The sequence below is a fragment of the Rhinolophus hipposideros genome (genome assembly GCF_964194185.1).
Source record: "Rhinolophus hipposideros genome assembly, chromosome: 1".
NCBI lineage: Eukaryota > Metazoa > Chordata > Mammalia > Chiroptera > Rhinolophidae > Rhinolophus > Rhinolophus hipposideros.
The window spans coordinates 100,243,088-100,264,449 of record NC_138047.1 but is presented as its reverse complement, the minus strand read 5'-3'; the positions used below and the strand labels follow the sequence as shown (position 1 = coordinate 100,264,449).

The window sequence follows — 21,362 nt, the reverse complement described above, 5'->3', positions numbered from 1 at the left end:
ACAACAGAAATTTCTTTCTCGTGTCCTGGAGGCTGGAAATCTGAGATCGGGTGCCAGGAGGGTCTGTGAGGGCACTCTTCCAGGTCACAGACTTCTCATTGTGTCAGAAGGGCTAGGGAGCCCACCGGAGCCACTTTTATGAGGGTGCTAACCGTATGCATGAGGGCTTACCTCCCAAAGGCTCCACCTCCTAATACCAACACATTGGGCGTTAGGATTTTAACATATGAACTTGGGGGTGGGGGAGACAAACATGGAGACTCCCGCATTAGGTGACTTTGAACAAATCAGCCCTACCTTTCTGGTCCCCATGTTATTTCCTATCAAACTTAGATATCACCTTGAAGTGTGTCAAGAATCAAGACTCCTCAAATAATAAAACATAGAATTACCAGATGACTGAGCACCTCCACTCGGAGAGAGGTATATATCCAAAAGAACTGAAAACAGGTACTCAAATACTTGTACATCAATGTATACAATTGCACTGTTCCCAACAGCCAAAAGGCAGAAACAACCCGAATATCTTTCAACAGATGGATGTTGTCGCGCAGGGGACCCTGCTCGCTGTGCCATTTGTCGTGTGGGGCGTCAGGCAGGGTCTCAGCTCCCGCTCCCCCCATAAGAACGCAGGACATGGTGAGGCCAAAAAGGAACACCCACAGAGCCATAGATAGGGGAGTCATACCACTATATTCTCGCCGGCGGCATCCGCCTCTCTGCAATCCGCTCTCGCTAGCCCCCATTTTTTCTGCTAGCGTAGCCACAGCAGTTATATTAGTGGCCAATGGCTTACGGGTTACAGCTGACGGCCAACTAGCCACAGCTGATGGCCATCTGATTACAGCTGATGGCCATTTACTACCCGAACCAGCACCTTTCTATGTGAGGCTGAGAGCCTGAAACTGCTTTTTGGGGCTTTGTCCCCACAGATGTATAAACAAAGTGTAGTATATACAACAGGATATTATTCAGCCACAAAAAAGAATGACAGGAGATCCAAGGTGGTGAAGTAGATACTGTGCTTGCCTCATAACATGAACACATCACAATTACAACTACATCACAGAACAATCAACCTGGAGAACCATCTGAAGTCTGGCTGAACAAGTTTTATAATTAAGGATATAGAGAAGCCACGTCGAGACTGGTAGGAGGGACAGAGACGCAAAATAGGCTGGTTCCACACTGATACGTGGTGTTTGAAAATCGGGAGAGATACCTCGTCCACAGTGGTTCCCCACGAAAAAGCAAGGGACCCCAGCTCCCCACACGAGGCCCCCACGCCTGGAGGACTGGTGCTGCAAAGAGGACCCCCACAACTTCTGGCCGTGAAACACTGGGGATTCCGACCATCCGGGTGGGTGGGAAGGCTGGGGGAAACCCAGACATCCTATTAAAGGGCCGGCGCAGGCACTCACCCTGGGCTCCAGCAGAGGGACGGTGACTCTGGGTATCAGGAGAGACTGAGATGTGGAACTTCAGGGCAAGGACTGGAAGGACTGTCCCCAGTTTCCCTGTGTGGGGCCTTCTTCCTGTGTAGCCGGCAGGCTGGCGCCATCTTTCCTGTGTCGAGCCCTCCCCCACAGGCCAAATCTGAGTCCGACCTGGTGAGCTCAGCTGCTCCACTCTGCTGACTCACTGAGAGCCTGCCTCACCCAACTTGTGCACTGCAGAAAGCTTTACCAGCGGCTGAACCTTATGGAAGCTGGCAGTGGCAGCAGGTCTCGGAGAGCCCTGGCTTTTTGTGGAGCTACCCCAGACCTCGTACTGGTGGCAGGAAGGACAGAGAGGCCCAAACAAGATGAATCCAAACAGGCCCACACCAAGACACATCATAATTAAAATGGCAAAGGTTAAAGACAAAGAATCTTAAAAGCGGTAAGAGAAAAGCAATAAAGTACCTACAAGAAAACTGTCATAAGACTGTCAGCTGACTTCTCAGCAGAAACTTTGCAGGCCAGAAGGGATTGGCAGGAAATATTTAAAGTGATGAAAAACTAGAAACTACAAGCAAGATTACTCTACCTAATAATGCTATCATTCAGAATAGAAGGACAGATGAAGAACTTCCCAGACAAGAAAAAGCTAAACGAGTTCACCACTGAACTACTAGTGTTACATGGAATGTTAAGGGGACTTCTTTACGACAACAAAGAAAAGATGAAAAATATGAATAAAATGGGAAGAACTATATATTTATCAATAATTACTTTAAGTGTAAATGGATTAAATGCTCCAATCAGAAGACAGGGTGGTTGAATGGTAAGAAAATAAGACGTTTACATATGCTGCCTGCGAGAGACTCACTTCAGATCGAAAGGCACACAGACTGAAAGTAAAGGGATGGGAAAAAGATATTTCATGAAAATGGAAACAAAAGAGCTGACGTAGCAATACTTATACTAGACAAAACAGACTGTAAAACAAAGGCTATAACAAGAAACAAAAGAGGATCCCGTGATCCCACGTCAGGATGTTTATCCAAAGAAACCTGAAATACTACTTTGAGGGGACATGTGCATTCATGTTTATTGCAGCATTGTTTACAATGGTCAAGATGTGGAGGCAGCCTGAATGTCCATCGATGGATGAATGGATAAAGAGTAGGTGGTACATATAAAAATGGAATATTGCTCGTCGATGGAAGGGAATGGGTTCTTGCCATCTGCAGTGACATGGATGGACCTGGAGGGTATTGTGCTGAATGGAGCATGCCAGACAAAGATAGATATGCAATGTGATTTCACTTATATGTGGAATCTAAGAACAAAATAAACAAAACAGAAACAAACTCATACAGAGAACATTTTAATGGTTGCCAGATGGGAGGGGTGTTTGAGCTGTAGGTGAAAAAAGGGGAAGGGATTAAGAACTATAAATTGCTCGTTACACACTAGTCATGGGGATGTAGGGTATAGCATTAAGGATTATAGTCAATAAGACTGTAATAACTATGTATGGTGTCAGATGGTACTAGGTTTATTGGGGTGATAGATGGGGGTTTGGGGGCAGGGTGAAAAGGTAAAGGAATTAAGAAGTACAAATTGGTAGTTACAAACTAGTCACAGGGATGTAAAGCATAGGTTATATTGTCAATAATATCAGAATAACTATGTACAGTGCCAGGGAGGTACTAGTCAGGGGGATCGTTTTTTAAATTATACAAATGTCTAACCACTATGCTGTACACCTGAAATTAATACAAAATAATACTGCATGTCAACTGTAATTGAAAAATTTAAAAAGGGGTGAAAATGTAAAGGCAATAAATGGTCCAAATTTCCAGGTATAAAACAAGTAAGTCATGAGGATGTAATGTACAGCATAGGGAATATAGTCAATAATATTGTGACAGTGTGGTACGGTGTCAGACTGTTACTGGACTTACCATGGTGATCACTTCTTTAGTTACATAAATATTGAATAACTATGGTGTACACCTGAAACCAATACAATGTTGTATGTTAGCTATGTTTTCAAAAAGTCTTTAAAAGAAAAAATGAAATACTAATAGCTGGTACAGCAGGGATGAACCTGGAAAACATGCCAAGTGATAGAAGCCAGACACAAAGGCCACATGGTGCATGATTCTATTTCTATGAAATGTCCAGAACAGGACAATTTGAAGACAGAAAGCAGACTGGCAGTCACCTAGGGCTGGAGGCAGAGGGAATAAGGAGTTAACTGCTTCCTGCATGTGGGTCTTCATTTTGGGGTGATGAGCATGTTTTGGAACTAGACAGAGGTGGTGGTTACAGAACATTGTGAACATACTAAATGCTCCTAAATTGTTCACTGTAAAATGGTTAATTTTATGTTTTGCGTATGTGAATTTTATCTCAATAAAATTTTTTTTTAAGAATCAAAAGGAAAGAATCACATGGTAAAGGCCTTTATAAACAGCAGCTGTATGGTGCCCAGGTTTCTGGGCTTCGTCCTGCCACTTACTGGCAGTGAGGATGCTAAACTGACTCTCTGGGCCTCCGTTTCCTCATCTGTAAAATGAAGGGTTGGATTAGATCAGTAGTTCTCAGGCAGAACAGCCTGTTATCAGTCACGTGGAGCGCTGCTTCTAAACGCTCGGGGTCAACCCACCACTCTCAGGTTCTGATGTGCCCAAGAGGGAATCCTGCCTACATCACCGTGTTGAAGAAACATATTTTAGGGTTTGAGTCCACTCCCTTTTGTAAACAAAACACTAAAGACTCATGACTCTAGTGCATTCATCTATGTCGAAGATGAAGTTTGATTAACGAAGACAACACACTAAATGAAGTGCGTTTATTTGGAAGATAAACTCCAAAAAAATCACAAGTGGTTCTCTTGCACACTTGGCAACTGCACAGGAAAAAGATACCTTAACAGAGTCCACTGGATTTTGCTTACACCACAAAAGGAGTTTCAAGGCAGTGTAATTTGAGGCTTCAAAAACTACATCTGTGACATAAACACAACATTCAAAAAGAACTCAGGCCCTCAAAGGTCCCCGATGCTAACAAACCTCTGAACTAGGTCAGCTGACAGCCATTGTCAGGGACAGACAGACAGCCTCAAAAGCAATGCAACGTGACGCAGATACACACCTCCAAAACGCAGGCAGTCAACGCAGATTGATGGCACTAACCAGAAGCCTCACCACACGTTTTTATTTCACATGAACATTTTACACTGTCTTAGGAGAGCAAATGCACATTAGGTGACAGAAATATACGTCTCACTGGCTGGTTCCACGAACAGGGCTACAGAAAACACGGGGCCAGACTCAGCTACACGGAGGCAACGACTTTTCGGGCAGGCCCTTCGCAGGCACTGAAATGAAGCTTAAAAATACGCTGGGGTGAGCTCCGTCTTTCCCTCTGTGGTTACCACCTGGATTAGGCTTCCTGAGCTTGGTCGGTTTTTCTCTATGATCCAGTCGTGGAAAGTTCTAGAACAAAGAAGAAAAGCTTTACATTGTAAAAGCAAAAACCTGGACACATGCTTATAGTCACATCAATGGCTTGGAGGGCTGGAGGGGTACGGCAGCAGCATACCCAGCTCCCCAGGGATTTCAGCACTTCAGTCACCGTAACCACGAAGTAGCAGGATTTGGAGAGATTTTAACGCTCATTGTTATATTTTTCTGTACTGTTGGAATCCTTTATAACCCAGTGATATGATTTTAAGTAATTAAAAAATCCTTTAATTAGTTCATTCTAAAAGACAGGCATGTGCACAATGCTTTATGCTTTGCTGTATCGCCTTCCCAGAAATTTAAGAGAAAAGGAGAAAAAATTCATTTTGTTTTAGCAAATTTTTATGTAGCACCTATGGCTGGGCCAAGCAAATGGAAAAAAAAAATATGTGTGTGTGTGTGTGTGTGTGTGTGTGTGTGTGTGTTTACAGACTATTACAATAAAACACATTAAATGATGGAATGGAGGCATTTAATAACTGTGTGGCAAGGGGCAACTAACCCTCCCTGAAGGAGTCAAGAAGACCTCCTCTAAGAAGACAGGTATAAAAGTCCTAAGAAATTCACAAGGTTGAACAAGTAGCTGGTAATTTTTCAAACATTTCTTTTGGGTGTTGAATACGCCATCCCCTTTAACAATCCCCCAGCTGGGACTTTGAACCTTCTTTAACTAGGACGCACTAAAGAGTTCCTGGGATATTCTTTAGTGCCCATCTGTAACCTTCAGGACGAGAGTTAATGTTTAACTGTCAAGTCAGTCGAGCTCTCACTCTAAGGGTTGAACAAGCCAAGGGAAGATAGTTACACAGGCTCAAAATACAAAGCACTGTTAACACTCCCTAAACTACTGTAATATGTGACCCCATCTCTAGGGGCCGGGCAGAGCATGGGGGATAGCTCTGAAGGAGACCAGTCACGCCTGGGTGTGTCAGGGTGCATGTGTTACTTATGCAAGCTATAAACTGTCTTACTTCTCCTGCTCCCTCGTCAGCAGTCTGGAGTGGGGGAGAGAAAATGCCATTCTAGCCATGGACGACAAAGAAGGTCAAGTGCTCACAGACATTGCAAAGCAAACTTTATGCCAACCTGTCATGTGAGTGTTCAAACACCACAAATGAATGGACATGATTTCCGGAACAAAAGATGGCTGTCCAGCCCACCCCCTGAGGGTCAGCACTGACTAGACACATGACCTGCAGACGTTCCATCTGGAACCCAGGTCCTACGTCAGTGTGTCTCAGGTGTTGGGAGTACTGGCCTTTAAAAAAATGCAAATGCAAACACAATTCAAAGCCTGGTGTCCACCACAACTTTCAATTTCTTTTTTGCACGTTCCAGCATTAAGCATGACACATGCTACAGGAGGAAAGAACGGCCAGCACAGGCTCCGCAGTCACTGCCTGGGTCAGATCCTGGCTCTGTTGTGTGACCTGGGAAAAGTTTTTTGGTACCCCTCCCCCCAAAACACAGGCTTGTCCTCTAGCCCAAAAGAGGCAGAGAAAGGGGGCTGGACACTGCCTCGTCACTGACATTACGACCGTGATACTCACTCGACAAGGAACTCTAGGGGCGTCCAGGAGCTGAAGTCGGCTTCGGGCATGGATTTCCTATTCATCGGAGTATCCAGGGTAACCCTGTGGTGCAGAGACAGGCTTGTCATTTGTGCCTCCCCTTTATCACAACCGCTGGATGCCCAGCCTGCTCGGAGCCTCTGGCACCACGGGTGGCAGCATTTACATGGAGAGATCACATGAAGTTAATCAGAGAGAGGCCAGGAAGCCATCCACACTTACAGAGGTCACAGCCGAGCGTGATTCAGTGACGTGCTTTGTGACTCACCCGTTAGGCAGACAGGAACAAAATGAAAAGAGCTACATTTTGCCTTCTTAAAAGATACCGTCTTTATTGAAGTAAATTGCTTTACTGTGTACATCTTCACTCATTCCCTAAAATGTGGTAGACTCATTTCTCAGGATTTTTTAAGTGTAATGATAATAAACCTTTAAATATGGGGAAAAGACAGTCTCTTCCTTCATTTTGTGGCTGTTTTCCATGAAACCTTATGATTTTCAGCAAGAGACCACAGAATTCAGATATGTATGCCTTTCCCAAGACCATTCAGGCCTCGGGAATTACTCAGAATAGCTGTGGGACCAGGTCATAGGATCACAGAAGCTCACAGGTAAAAGAGAGCCAGGCAGTCCAGTCCCCTAGCGGTCCCAATGCCTACTTTATAAGACTGTAGGCAAGAGACAAGCCAGATGATGCCGGAATCCTTCCAGTAAGAAAGAACTCTCTGCCTCCAAAGCAGCTGCCTCAACTGAAAGAGCTGCCTGGGGACCTTCTTCCTGATCACAAATAAGACCGTCACCCACTGTGTCCCATATTCTCCCTCAGACTCCCCCCACCCACACAAAGACTAAGTACAGTCTCTCCTCCACACTGACCTTATAATGATGTGAAAGACGACAGATATTAAAACAGAATGTGTAGGCTGTTTTCAATAAGGAGGAAAAGAGGGACAGAAGGAGGGAAGGAAAGAAAAGAAGAAAGACAGACCCTCCCATCAGCCAGTCCACCACTCTGGCCCGCCCAGGATTTTCCCACACCTGAACAAAGCTCTTCAGGGTCTTTGGTGAATCGTAGGAGCCAAGGGGACGACACATATAGGCCCCTGGTGGAAAGCGACTCTAGGACACCTGTGTACTCTCAGAAGTGGGGCAGAGGATGGCAGAGACTCCCCAACCACTTACGGGAGCACGGCGATGGCCGCAGACCTGGCCGGCATGCCACTGTTCTTCCCTGCGAGGCTCTGGCAAAGCTGATGGACGGCGCCCTTGGCCATGCCGTAGCCAATCATCCCTGGGAAATGGGGAGAAAATGGTTCAGTGACCACTGGCCGCCACTGGTGTGTCCAAAGGCAACCATGCCAGGGTCCAGAGGAGGCCGGGAAGAAGAGAAGGATGGGCATCTATGGAGAGAGTAGAAGGGACATAAACATTTCGAGTACGCCTAATATTCCCCTGGCGCTTAACATTTATCGCAAAAGCCATGAGGTGGAGCCTATTTTTAGTGCTGAGGAAACCGAGGCCCGGACACGGTGAGTTACGTGCCCAGACTGACACACACTTGCCTCAGGGCTGACCAAGAGGTGAAAGGCCAGGTGAGAACCCCTGGACCAATAACTGCTTGTGAGCAAAATCAAGCTGTCATTTGGAGTGTAGGCTTTGGAGTCAGGCTGCACTGGTTCAAATCCCTGCTCTTCCTTCCACTTACCAGTAAAGCAATCCTGGGCAACTTCTCAAAACCCTTCTAATCCTCAGTTACCCCATCTGCAAAATGGGGATAAAGTACTTAATTCTGGGCGCTGCACAGGGTAGGTACTCAATAAATTTTTCTCATCAAATTAATAGAAGTAACGTGCCCTCTAGTTCAATCCCCCGTGTCAAGTATACCATTTGAGCAATTTTGATATATCTATACCTGCTGCCTATTAGTCTGCCTTTGCTCCCACTAATCGGTGAAAAAGGCATGCTTTTTATTAGACTTCTGTCTGCCCCACAGACACGTGGCAGGAGTGGGGTCTCTCCTCTCTACATTCCCCACAGCACTCAGCTGCACATTCACTAAAGGCCACAAAGAACTACGGGTAATTGCTGTAAACACCTGCCCTCCTTCAGAAAAACCACTTCTTCCAGAGGTCAGCAGCCTCTTTAAAAACTCCCAGCATGCATTCTGTTGAAAGTATAACATCTAAGGAGGCATCAAAGGTCCGGGGGGAGGTGGGGACCACAGCCCAGCTGAGGAACCAATCACTAAACAGCTTCAACAGCAACCTTGAATTACAAAAGAGGGTCAAGATCTCAAAAAGGTATTTCGAAGCACAGCAGAATATTTCACCATCCCCGGCTTCTCTGTTTAATCAGGGGCAGGAGGCCAACAGAGGCATAAAGATCTAACAAACTCTGCAGGAATTAAAAGGAACCAGTGTATGAATCTCATTCATCCAGCCCCATGCCCAGTGACACCCAGGGCTCTCCCTTTATTCCATTCAAACAAAATGTCTGGGGGGGAGGGCGGGGGGGCACTCTGATGAAGAAAGAAAACAACCAGCAACCCTAATGGTTTAATTTTACAGAATTCTACACAACACAGGTAAGGGGATCACTTGCAAGATATGAAAAAAGAAATTTCATTAAGATGATAAATATTTTCCTCCCAATTATAAAATGATCAGTGTAGTCCCTCAAGACTGATTTCTAAACACAGCAAAACGAAAGTGATCACTATTGTTTTAATACAGTAGAGAAGCTATAAATACAACCTTGGAAATAAAGGGATGGGGGTTTTCTCAGTATCTCCCCAAGAGAAAAAATACTTCATTTTTGAACAACTCTTCTTGGGTTAGATGGACCACTAAGTCTCTTCGTCATTTACTTTCAAATTATATGTAGATTTCCCCAGATTTTTTGGGGGGTCTGAATCAAAGTTGAAAGATTTCATGACTCAAATACATTTAACATCTAACTAAGAGCTTAAAGATGAACATACTTATTAAGATCAAAAGCAGGGCTAGCTGAGCCAAAACAAACCCCCGAGTAAATAATAATAATAGTTCACATTTACTATTGACTCCCTGACATACTTAAGCCATTTATATCCATTAAATTGTTTACAAGTCACAACCACCATATAAATGAGGTATTTTTATTACTTATCCCCATTTTACAGATGATAAAACTGAGGCTCAGAGAGGTTAAGTAACTTGCCAAATATCGCACGGTAATTAAGTGGCAAAACCACAATAGGAAACTAAGAACCTGCAGTCTTAACCAGTATCCAAAACAATTAAAAACAAAAAAAGGATATTTACAAGCCAAAGGAAAGTAGGACGCTGTTTTGTCCTTTAGAAAAATTAGTCTTTCAGTCCTAGGGTTTTGTTTTTTAAATGTCAAGCTATTACTCATTTCTGTTTACTTTCTAGTGCCTCTGCTCTATGTCACCTTTAATAAAAATCAGATATCAACCAGACCAATATCTGACATTTACACAGCTTTAATGATTGCAATAGCCATGGACTTGTAAGACCATATGCTCTGAGAAACGTAATAAGAAAATGAGTGGCACAAAATTATTGATTTGTAGGAGCCACACAGTTCAGTGAGTTACATTAATATTGAAAAAGGTGCTCAAGGTCTCTACCACTTGACTCACAAGGTCCAAAAACAGCCCCCTCACCTTTTTAAAAAGTGTTTAACTTAGGCAGTGGAGGTAGACACTTTCTGCCTCTGGGCTGTACCCCCCACCCCCTAAAATTCCTTTAGCCATATACGAGAGGAAGTATCATGGGTTGAATGGTGTCCCCTCCCCCAAATTCATATGTTGAAGTCCTAACGCCTCCCTGTACCTCAGAATGTGACTGTATTTGGAGATGGGGGTCTTTCAAGACGTAATTCAGTTAAAACCAGGTCATTAGGATGGATCCTAACCTAGTCTGACTGGTGTCCTTATAATAGGATATCAGGACACAGACATCCCTAGAGGAATGACCACGTGAGGACACGGGGAGAAGATGGTCATCTGCAAGCCAGGGAGAGAGGCCTCAGCCCTGCTGACACCATGACCTTGAATTTCCAGCCTCTAGAGTTGTGAGAAAATATATTTCTGTTGATTAAGCCACCCAGTGGTCCTTAGTCGTGGCAGCCCTAACAAACTAACAGAGAAAGTAAAAAAATGCAAAGGAAACTTATATCTGGACGATACAATGGAAAAAGCACGTAATTTAGAACTGATCAGGGTTTTGGTTCAAAGGAAGTTTGCAACGGAGTCACTGTAGAAACCGAGACAAGTGACGGAATCTCTCTAAGTTTTGGTTTTCGTATCTGTAAATTGAAGAAGATACTACTGACACGGATCTCAGGATTCAATGAGAATACATGTGAAATGAAGCGACTTCTTGGAAGACTCACCATGTGCTGGGCACTTTATATCTGCTATCAGTACCTATAATGCTTTACTGTAAAGCTACTCTTCAAGGTAGATGCTACTGTCACTATTTACAATTAAGGAGAATACAGCAGAAATTTGGTCAAACAGATAAATAATTCATTCAAGGCCACACACCTAGGGTGAAGAATCTATGCCTAGACTTTCTTGTTGTACAGCCCACACTATTTTCAGCTGCCGAGCCGCTTCCCTGGGACACATGGACACAGTATGATGATGATAATTCATGTTTACTGACTAATGAATAGCTAGCTGCTACACCATTCATTCCCTGAGTGGGTGATAGGTGAATAAGCCAGATTACAGCTTCCTTAACCACGAACATGATGACAGTGCAGGTGAAAGGATCAGGAGTCCTCCCCCTAAACAGTTTCAGGCCTAAAGGAAGCAAAATGCACCCACATAAAGCACGTCAGAGGGTAAGGGGCTTCAATATTCCTCATCTCGTGGAAGTACCCAGCAGCCCCAGTGAGCAAGTATGAGCATGCCCAGTTCACAGATGGGGAAATGAAGTCTCACCGGGAGTCCCATCGAGGGCAGCCTTGGCACCGGCCAAAGTCAGGAGGCCTCCTTCCTTGAGGTGCTTGGTAGCCAGGTGGCTGGAGATGGTCGACGTCCACATGCTCTGCTTCCACATCAGGTCACAGTTTTTAAAGAGAGCTGAAGTGAAAACAACAGTATGTCAGCTCAGCATTTGCAGCAAAGAAATTGAAAGGCGAGCTCAACTCATGGCGCCTGACACCCAAGGAAGCACTGACAGCCACTCCCGCTCTCCTGGCCCCTGACTACAACAAGGTCTAGTACAAGCAGCACAGGGCTTCCTCATCTGTAAACAGGTAAAATGTTAGCCATTAAATGAGGACCGTTAACAGGTATGTGGGACTGGCTTTAATTCTGAGATTGTTTTACTTTATAAAGGGCATTAGATTTGTAAAAAGAACCTACGTCTAAGTCAGGTTTTACTCATGATAAGAATCTGGGTAAAGAATCTGAACCATTACCACATGGACATAGAGAACTTTTACAGACCCACATTTTTTATGGCTAAAAATTTAATGCCAGTGTTAAAGGCTCTTTAAAAGAAAAGCTGAGATTATAGACATTTCACACTTAATGTAACTCTCTGGCCTTGTTAGAGATGTAAAGAGGAACAGGTGGTAACGTAAGTCACATCCCGAGCTGGGCAGCTGTCCCCAGCCCCCCTTACAAGGCTGTACTCATGCTCCAGAAAGAAAATCCTCCTGATACAGGAGGAGGGGTCTTCACGGAGTCATAACCAAGATATTGCACTTCCCTGCTAAAAAAAACTCAATGGACCCACATTTATCACTTCTTGTCCCCAAAATACACAAGAGGCTATCAGGGAGTTTCACCGACCTGATCACCCCACAAAATACCAGTTTCACATTTAAGTGTGGTTCACGGAAAATCAATTCCTTTTAAATAGCTTTGTCTAATAAATGTAGAAGGAATGATAGCACTAGAAAACTACCATTTCCAAACCCCATTGGGGTAACTGTTTTAGGCAGGGATCATCAATGGATACTTAAAATCATTAGGTTTTAGGAATTTAGGATTCTCGAGGTGTGGTGTTTGGGAACAGGATATTCACACATGATGCCAAAGTACCATCTCACAGGTCCCTTACTAATTGCAGACAGAAAAATGTAGCTTTCCAATGGAAGTCTATTGGCTACCACATTAACCGAGCATCAAATTTGGCGTCACTATGGATGGCGAGGTCAATCTGACATGGTGAGAGTCCCACCATGATTAATATGAAGTCCACATAACTCAGGGAGAAGTCTCGCCTCCAAAATATTCAACCTGAATCTAAGCAAGTCCCTAAACCTAAATCCCAGCTCAAAGGAAATATCCAGAAAGGAGGAACAAGGTAAATGATACCTTACATAAATGGTTAGACAAATTCATATACAGGACTTTCTATATGAAAACTGCCCTGACTCACCAAGTTTAACATACGGGGAAAAAAAAAAAATTTAGATTAAGAGACTAAAAACAACAACAAAATGCAGTACATACACCCTGACTGGAATATGTTCAGGAAAAAAAAAAAAAAGGAACAACTATAAAAGATAGGAGATAAACTGAGGAATCTGAATATGGATTGGCTATTATTAATCTTACAGAATTACTGTTAATTTTCTTAGATGTGATAATGGTATTATGGGAATGTAGGAGAATGGGCTTATTCCTGGAGGATGATGCTGAAATACATCAAAGTGCCAACTTACTTTCAAGTGCTCAACAAAAAAATTCAGAGTACACACCCAGGAAAGCCAGACAATGCAAATAGAGGAAACATTAACAATTACTTAATCTAAATGGAGAAAATGGGGTGTTCACTGAACTATTCTTTAAACTTTTCTGTATGTTTGAAAATGTTCAAAATAAAATGTTGGAAAATGTATTCAGCTTTAACAAAAAGGAAAAAAAAAAAAGCTCAATTTTGAGTCCTTTTGACCTTCAGAATCTTTCCATTTCATACACACTCTACAATTCCCAGTAATAAGCCCTGTAAGATTAGGGCAGGAACGATGCTGATTTCATTCTGCCTCTACTTTAAACTTCAAACTCAGTGTGCCCCTCCCGTAATCCCTTTCATGGGAAGTTTTTTCTTCATCTGTAAAATAGGTTGCTCATCCTTTCCTCATAGTTACGGTCAAGATTCTGGGAGACATATGGGAAGACCCTGGCCCGGCACATGGTACAGACCCAATCCATGCCCACTGGACAAAGAGCAGAGCAGAATGAATGATTAATTCAGAAACGAACTCACATTTGGACTTGGCATTGCCCCCGGCCCATCCTCCAGCCACACAAAGGATGGCGTCCACCTTCTCTTCACCCAAGAGCTTTCCGACCTCAGCAGTCACCTTAAACCAAAGGGACAAAAATATACATAAACTGTCAAGTAAACCTAAACAGGCTGACTTCTTTACAGATACCTTGGTTTACTTTTTTTTTTTTTTTTTTTACTTCCTTTTAAGACAATTAATAGTACTTGGCAATTAACACTTTGAAAACTAGATGTAGAACATATACCAAGCATTTTGGATAGTGAAGCCCAAATACATTTCAATGTGATTTTTATAAAGCAACCTAGAATCTTCTTTAGAACATTCTAAAGGATGGGGACATAAGCATCCCCGGAATAAAACAATTAATAAAGTAGGAAAATATTTTTTTTTTTAATCACCTAAAGCGCCAATGCCTGCAGCTAACCTTCTGGGATATTTCTTTCCTGCCTTTCTTTGCAAATTACAGAATCATAACCTGAGATAATTCTACTTTCCCCCAACACAAAAATCCCTTCAACTGCAACTCCAAAAGAAAATGCCGAAGAGGAATTATTTAAAAAAAAAATACAGTCATTGGCAAAATGTTGGTAAATACTGAGCACATAGGGCTCATTTTACTAATCTATTTGTTTGATTGAAATTTTTAAAGTTGAAAATATGAGTATACACATGTCCTTTCGTTATAATTTATTAAAACAAAAATCTGGTGAGACAGGAGATTCTGGTCATCAACCACGACCCTTTTCCATATTTCTCTGTAATAGCTGAGATGACACCTCCAATTGCTTCCTTACGATGAGTCTTCAGACTTATCACAAGACAATGTATCTCTCCCAGCAGCAAGATTCTAGAAGCTGACCTCTTTCCCCAGCAATTTCTGAGGCCTCAAATTACTTTCAAAGAGAATGCTTTAGCAATAGAAACCAGCCTTTCCTCCCCCTACACTTTACACCTAAAGCTTTCAAGAAATTCCTGCATTTCCCTTGGCCTCTATTAATGAGTATCTCACCCTAATCCTGACTTATCTTCTGTTGACCTCCCTCCCTTTACCCTGGTTCCCAGTTGCCCACTCCCTTCACTCTTAAGACATGTCCTCAGCCAAGAGCTGAGATCCCAGCTGCCGGCGGGGAGTTGGATCATCTCCCTTGACATGTATATGTCTACACAATCCATGCATGTTCTACTTTTTAGGGAAGCATGGAGCCCGCAGCAGCAATGCACCTGTTTGACTTGTTTTTACAATATTTATGCATTTTTCAATTTGTCCCCTTAAATTTTGCTCTCTGCCAAATAGTTTTCTCTAGATTTAGTGCCTTTCTCACTTCTTGGTCTCTTCACTGTTCACCAGTGAATTTCCTGTCCAAGGGGCCTATTTTAGAATGTATTCTAAATAAATAATCAGAAATGAAGATAAAGACATTTGCCACAGTATTCTAGATAATGGTAAAAAAAAAAAAAAAAAGAAAAACTGCAAAAAAGTTTAAAAAGTTAAATGTATAATATGTGGAAACTAAAAAAATTGTGGCCAGTCCATAAAATTAAAAATTACATGTTGACATGGAGGTTGTTTTTTTTAAGTGATCTGAAGTAGTATTTAAATAAAATAAAAATTAATTTTATTTAAATTTTTAAAAAGCTGACCCTAAAATATAAAACACACAATTATCTTAACGTGTAAAGCGAATAACATACAGTATGCATAGGAAAAACAAGAAAATGGGACAAAATGGGAACAGTCAGCAAACTAGACATGGATTATGGGTAATTTATCTTCGTTGTATTTTTTTCCCCCATTCTCCCAATTCCCCTCAGTAGGTACAAATGGCTTTCATCATGAGAGAAACAATACTTGAGAAAAGGATGAACACATCCCAGTGGCCGCCCCTCCCACAGGCTTGGTGGGGCCTTGTTTGGAATTACCTGGTCAGCCTGCTCCGTAAATGAGTCCGTCATTTTGACAACAACACTGGCACTGGCCTCTTCGTTCTCCACTACGTCAATGCTGGCGACCCACTGGAGTAAAAGAGAAAACAGCTTCAGTCAAGGGACAATAAGTTGCTATTCCTTTAAAAGGTCATGCCAGAAATGGGGGAGAGGAGACAGATGAGAGGCTTAACTGAAAACCCTCTAGAGAAAGCAGCTAGCTACCGACCTCTCAAACCCCTTAACGGGAGTCTGATCTCTGCCTCCTCTGAAAGGCAAACCCTGCACTTCCAGAGACCCCCCCTAGACCAAGGTCTGCAAACGCTTTTCTGAAAAGGACCAGAAAGTAACAATTTTCGGCTCTTGCTGGCATTATGGTTTCCGCGGCAACTACTGAACCCTCCTGCTGTAGTAGGGGGAAAGCAGCCATAGACCATAGGTGAACGAATTGGCATGGCTGAATTCCAGTGAAACTTCAGGCGCTGAAATATGTATTTCAGATGATTTTCACATGTCACACAATGGTACTCTTCTTTTGATTTATTTTCAACCACTTAAAAATGTAAAACCATTCTTAGCTCTTGAGCTGTACAAAAACAGATGGCAGGCCGGGTTAGGCACTGGACTATGGAGGGATGGCTTTGGGTTTGGGAGTCAGGTAGACTGGGGTTTGAACCCTGGCTCTGCCATCTAGCTGAGCTTTCTTGAGCTTATGTTTTGCAGGGGTTCCTCACCTGTAAAGTGGGGGCTAACAATCAACAGCATTAGTGTGAGAATTAAATGAAATGGAGGACGCTACTGCTGCCGGCCCAGGTGACACATGGTTCTTACTCAGAAAGCTCCAGGACCCTGAGGTCTGCAGGCCCCAGAGATAAATATCTCTAACACCAGCTCTGAAGAACAGAGCATCCATTCAAGAACACTCAGTACTTCTATGTCACCAGCCATGGGGGATATTGCAACAAGGAAAACGTCCCATCCCAGCTGTCCCAGGAATGCAAGGGGAGGGTGGGGAGAAGACAGAAGCAAAGGTAAATCGGTTCACCAGATTCTGCCAACTCAAAGGTAAAGCACACTGCCCCCACCAGGGGGGAGTGCCCCACCAGGGGAAAGCACAGCCCTGGCATCTGTAATATGTGGATACCAACAAGACAACTGTATTCAAGTTATTGGGAAGAGTAAATGAAATGAAGAGTCTGTAAGGGACCTGGTACGTGGAGCCCAGAGCCTGGCCCTTGGCTGGCACTCCTTAAATGTTCCAGTTGTGACCAAAGCATCTATGCAGACTTGGGAAGACACCCCAAATCACAGCCTTCCCAGGTTCCAGAGCAAGCAGATGGCAGGAAAGGGGTAGTGTGTTTAGGATCCCTTAGAAGCAGATCCCTATACCAGAAGAAAACCCTGGCACCCAAGCTGTTGTTGCTGCTGCTGCTGCTAATTAAACCCCCAGGGAAGTTTCGCAGAGCTCCAGCGTGGACTTTGAACAAGTGACAGCTGCAGCAAGAAGACACTCGGCAGTCTCCACGGGGAATACACTGAGCCCTCCTGGGCAGCTGGGGTTCAGGGTTCCTGGCCTGCAACAAGCTGGCCTCCAATTTACAGCCTCCAGGGAGTGGATACCTGATTATGCAAAGTAGTTGAAATAGTCTTTACAAAACAAAGAAGCCACCAGTATTTGAGGGGCTGAGCTTTCAAAGTATCAGGTCCAATGGCAGCTAAAGGAACAGGGGTATAGATCAATATATCAATAACGTATGTGTATTGGGGGAGGAAGAAACTTTACCCTTCTAGGTTCTTCCAGCTGATCTAATAATCAAGGAAACATAATACAAATTAACGAGAGAAAAGAGCTAAATTACACACATGTATGGAAACCCCACATACATGAGAGAGTCAGAGGTCCCACATACTGGTAAATGAGAGGTTAGACAGGAAGTTAAAATGAGGTATAGATGACATTCTGAGTTCAGGTGCTTTGGGGCTCCAGCCAGGAGGAAGGTCATTCAAAGGACATAAGAGCAGATATTCAGTAATTAGAAGTTTGCACTGCCCTACAGATGAGTCATAAAAAATTATTTCTGGTAATAACTCTTACCATGGGCAAGGATCCTAATTTAAAATTTTTTTAAGGGAGACATTAAGTTTCTCGCGACCCCGTGGGGTCTCTATTGCCGTCTGCTCAAAATAATTCACGTGCCAAAGTGGCACTTCTTAGGGAGGCCTGTTCTGAACCCTTACAATGTATAAAATAGATAAATCAATACTAGCTAACATTTAAACATCTTTTTCCAGGTGTCAGGTACTTTACAAACTAGGACCAATTATCTCATTCAATCCTCACAACTCCCCTAAGGGACAAATACCATCATTATCCCCATTATACAGACGTGGTAACTAAGGTTTGTGGAAGTTAACCACCCAGTTCACGGTAATGGGAATGTAGTAACCCAAGCCAGGCAGTGTGATTTCCAGATACTTCCTTCTCGTTACCGCTCCGTCCCCTCCCCTCTGCTCCTCTTCTCCCCTCCCTAGAATTCTCTCCCGAGTCACGCCGGACTTTCTGGGCCCAGCACAAGCCGAGAGAGCAGCACCCCCACCAGCCTCCCTGCAGAGCCAAGGCCCCACACTATGACCGCGTGGGCACGTCCTCGGAAACCTGCAGGCACCCATGTCTGGGGGTGCACGGGGCCCCCACCTTCCTCCAGACCGCCCTCCCTCCCGGCTGGCCCCGGAAGGCTCCCAGGCGCCCCACCGTGCCCGCCCGCCACCCAGGCCGGCCCTCGGGCAGAGCCCCGGAGCCCCCAGCCCAGCTAGCTACCCAGTTGCGGGCCCGGAACGCCTGCACGCATCGGGAGCCCAGCGCGCCCCTGCCGCCGTACACCAGCACCCGGCGCGCCTCGCCCGCAGCCGCCGCCATCCTGCTCCTCCCGCTCGGCTCCCGCAGCTCCGAACACCGCCCACGGCGCGCCCCGCCCCGGCCCTGCCCCCCAACCCGGCCCCGAGCGACCGCGCGGCGGCCCCGCCCCGCGCCGCGCCCGCTGCTGCGGCCTAGCGCGCGGCCTGGCTCGGCGGAGACGGCCGCCTCGAGGGGCGGGTGGCCCCGGCCACGCCCCCAGCCGGGCTGGCCCGCCCCCCAGTCCGGTGAACCTGCAAAGACAGGCCGCCGGCCCGTAAGTGCGTGACATGCTGGGCGAGCAAGCGCGGAGCTAAGGCGGGAACGGTGGGGAGCAGGTGTGCGTGAGTGGGGATGGCGCGGCCACCAACTCGGTGGCAAGAGAGAGGCCATTGAGGAGATAAGACTTACCACGGATATTTTCCCTCTAAATTAGAGTGAAAGCTACTGCCTGGTCCCCCGTTTAGTAGCTGTGTGACCCTCAGCAACTTTCTTAACTGTTCTGTGTCTCAGTCCCCTCTCCAGTAAAATGGGAATACTAGTGGGCTATGCTACTAGGGTTTTGGAAAGGATTTTAAAAGATGATACTTAAAGCAGTGTGTCGCTAGTAGTAGGAGCTCCATAAATGCCAACTGAGCATTATTAATATTTTTATTTTTTCCACTGCTTCTGTTACAATTCACTGGGCCTCTTAGAGATTGTGAGTTCCAGGACTCTTGCAATATGGGGGTGAGGGATATTTAAATATCTGTTTGGGGACACATTTAAGCATTAAAAATTGCCAAATGAGTGATAAAAATATTGTAGTATACTATATTTTGTGTTTATACTTAACAAATTAATGCTTTTAAAACAAAAAATACCACAGAAAATGATTTCAAGATCGCTAAAAAATGTGAGTACATAATACAGTACAACAGGCCTTTGGTCTGGTAGGGACGCGTGTTTCATGATGTAAAGTCCTGTAATACTGACCTCAGACCTCTATGACGATGTAAGCTCCTATTTGACAAGAGTATTAAAGGTCCACGGTTCCACATTTGAGCCCCGTGAAACGGCCCCACCCACCCCCACCAACAGCCTGGTATTTTCTCACTGTAAATTAGTTAACTTCTGTCCATGCCTGTGCCCCTAATACACAGTGCCCCTAAAAGCAGCACTATCAGTTCTGTGCAGGGATGGGGTGGGGGTGGGGGCTGTCCTGTGCCTTGTAGGATGTGGATCACATCTCTGGGCTCTACCTCCTGGATGCCAGTATCCCAGCCCTCCAGTCATCACCATCAAAGATACCACCAGACATTTCCAAATGTCCCCTGGGTGGGCAAAATCACCCTTGGTGGAGAACCACTGCGCTGATACTGTTGTCACCTTCTTAACAGCGGGATCCCATATTATATGAGGCTGACATTTAAGTTGGCGAACTTGTTGCAATGATGTTGCTCACCTTTTTTGATATCACAGGGATTATTCATTATGCATTCGTACCAACTGGACAAACAGTTAAGCAAGTTGACTCTTTGGAAGTGCTGAAAAGGCTGCGTGAAAAAGTTACACGAAAACGACCTGAAACTTTCGCCAATTCATGGCTCTTGTATCCCGACAATGCACCAGCTCACCCAGCACTGTCTGTGAGGGAGTTTGTAAACAAATAACTGTATTGGAATCCTCCCTACTCACCTGATCTGGCCCCCAATGATTTCTTTCTCTACCTGAAGATAAAGGAAATTTTGATGACATTCAGGACATCAAGGGTAATATGATGACATTTCTGATGGCCGTACCAGAAAAAGAGTTCCAAAATTGCTTTGAAGGGTGGACTAGGCCCTGGCATTGGTGCATATCTTTCCAAGGGGAGTATTTTGAAGGTGACCCTAGTGATATTCAGCAATGTGGTCTGTAGCACTTTTTCTAGGACGAGTTCATGGACTTAATTGTCACACCTCGTACATCTTTCTGTCACCTGCCACTCAAACACAGTGCCTGTACACAGCAGATGCACAGACATTTACTCAGTAAGCTGTGTCAGATAAGGCACGCAGAAATACGTTGTTCGAGAACAGGATGCATTCTGCAACACATTTTATAATCAGAAGCTTCATTACCAGCAATAGAATCGCTAGAAGACTGGATACGGAAGAGGATACTTTTTATTCAGTGCCCTCTCTATGCCACACACTGTGCTGTTAGTTCAGTTTACTTCACACAACAATCTTATGACAGTTTAGGAAACTGAGGCATGAGAGTCACAGGCACTGGCCCAGAGGAGTAGAAATTTGAACCCAGGTCTTCAGTAGTTAAGAGTTCTGCTTAAGCACACTTCCATTCATCATGGCAAGGGCTTGTTGGGAAGTCAGTTGCTTCCCATAGAATTTTTTCTGAAAATAACTGCTTAACTGCTAACACACCAAATGTTGACCTGGGTCCATCATTGGGGACAGAAATACGACACAAAGGTATTATCCATATCTTACCTTCTGACAGCATGCTTAATGTTACAATACGAATAACTAATATTATTGGTCGCTTGTTAATGTGCCTAGCACTTGTCTAAGCCTTTTATATACATTGTGTTATTCATTACCAGAAATCACACACACGCGCGCGCACACACACACTTGCTATTTCAAGGTCATTGTGCTGAAGATGAGCTATTGTATTTCAAAGATCTGAACGCCAGCCCTAGCCCCGACCTCCAGTTTTCTCCTAAGAAAAAGGGTGGAATAGTATAATAACTCCCCCACCTGCCACAAAGGGTCACTGA

The 21,362-nt window shown here is 44.4% G+C and overlaps 1 protein-coding gene across 1 annotated transcript; it reads right to left on the bottom strand.

Moving 5' to 3' along the window:
• Positions 1–4,269: 4,269 nt before the first annotated feature.
• QDPR (quinoid dihydropteridine reductase) lies at positions 4,270–18,684 on the bottom strand. Its single transcript, XM_081048093.1, has 7 exons — positions 18,527–18,684; positions 15,706–15,798; positions 13,764–13,860; positions 11,483–11,623; positions 7,711–7,819; positions 6,508–6,591; positions 4,270–4,930 (listed from the first exon to the last, which is right to left on the bottom strand). Exons 1-7 carry the CDS (start codon positions 18,623–18,625, stop codon positions 4,825–4,827), a joined length of 729 nt encoding a protein of 242 aa, XP_080904219.1. The 5' UTR covers positions 18,626–18,684; the 3' UTR covers positions 4,270–4,824.
• Between the last annotated feature and the right edge of the window lie 2,678 nt (positions 18,685–21,362).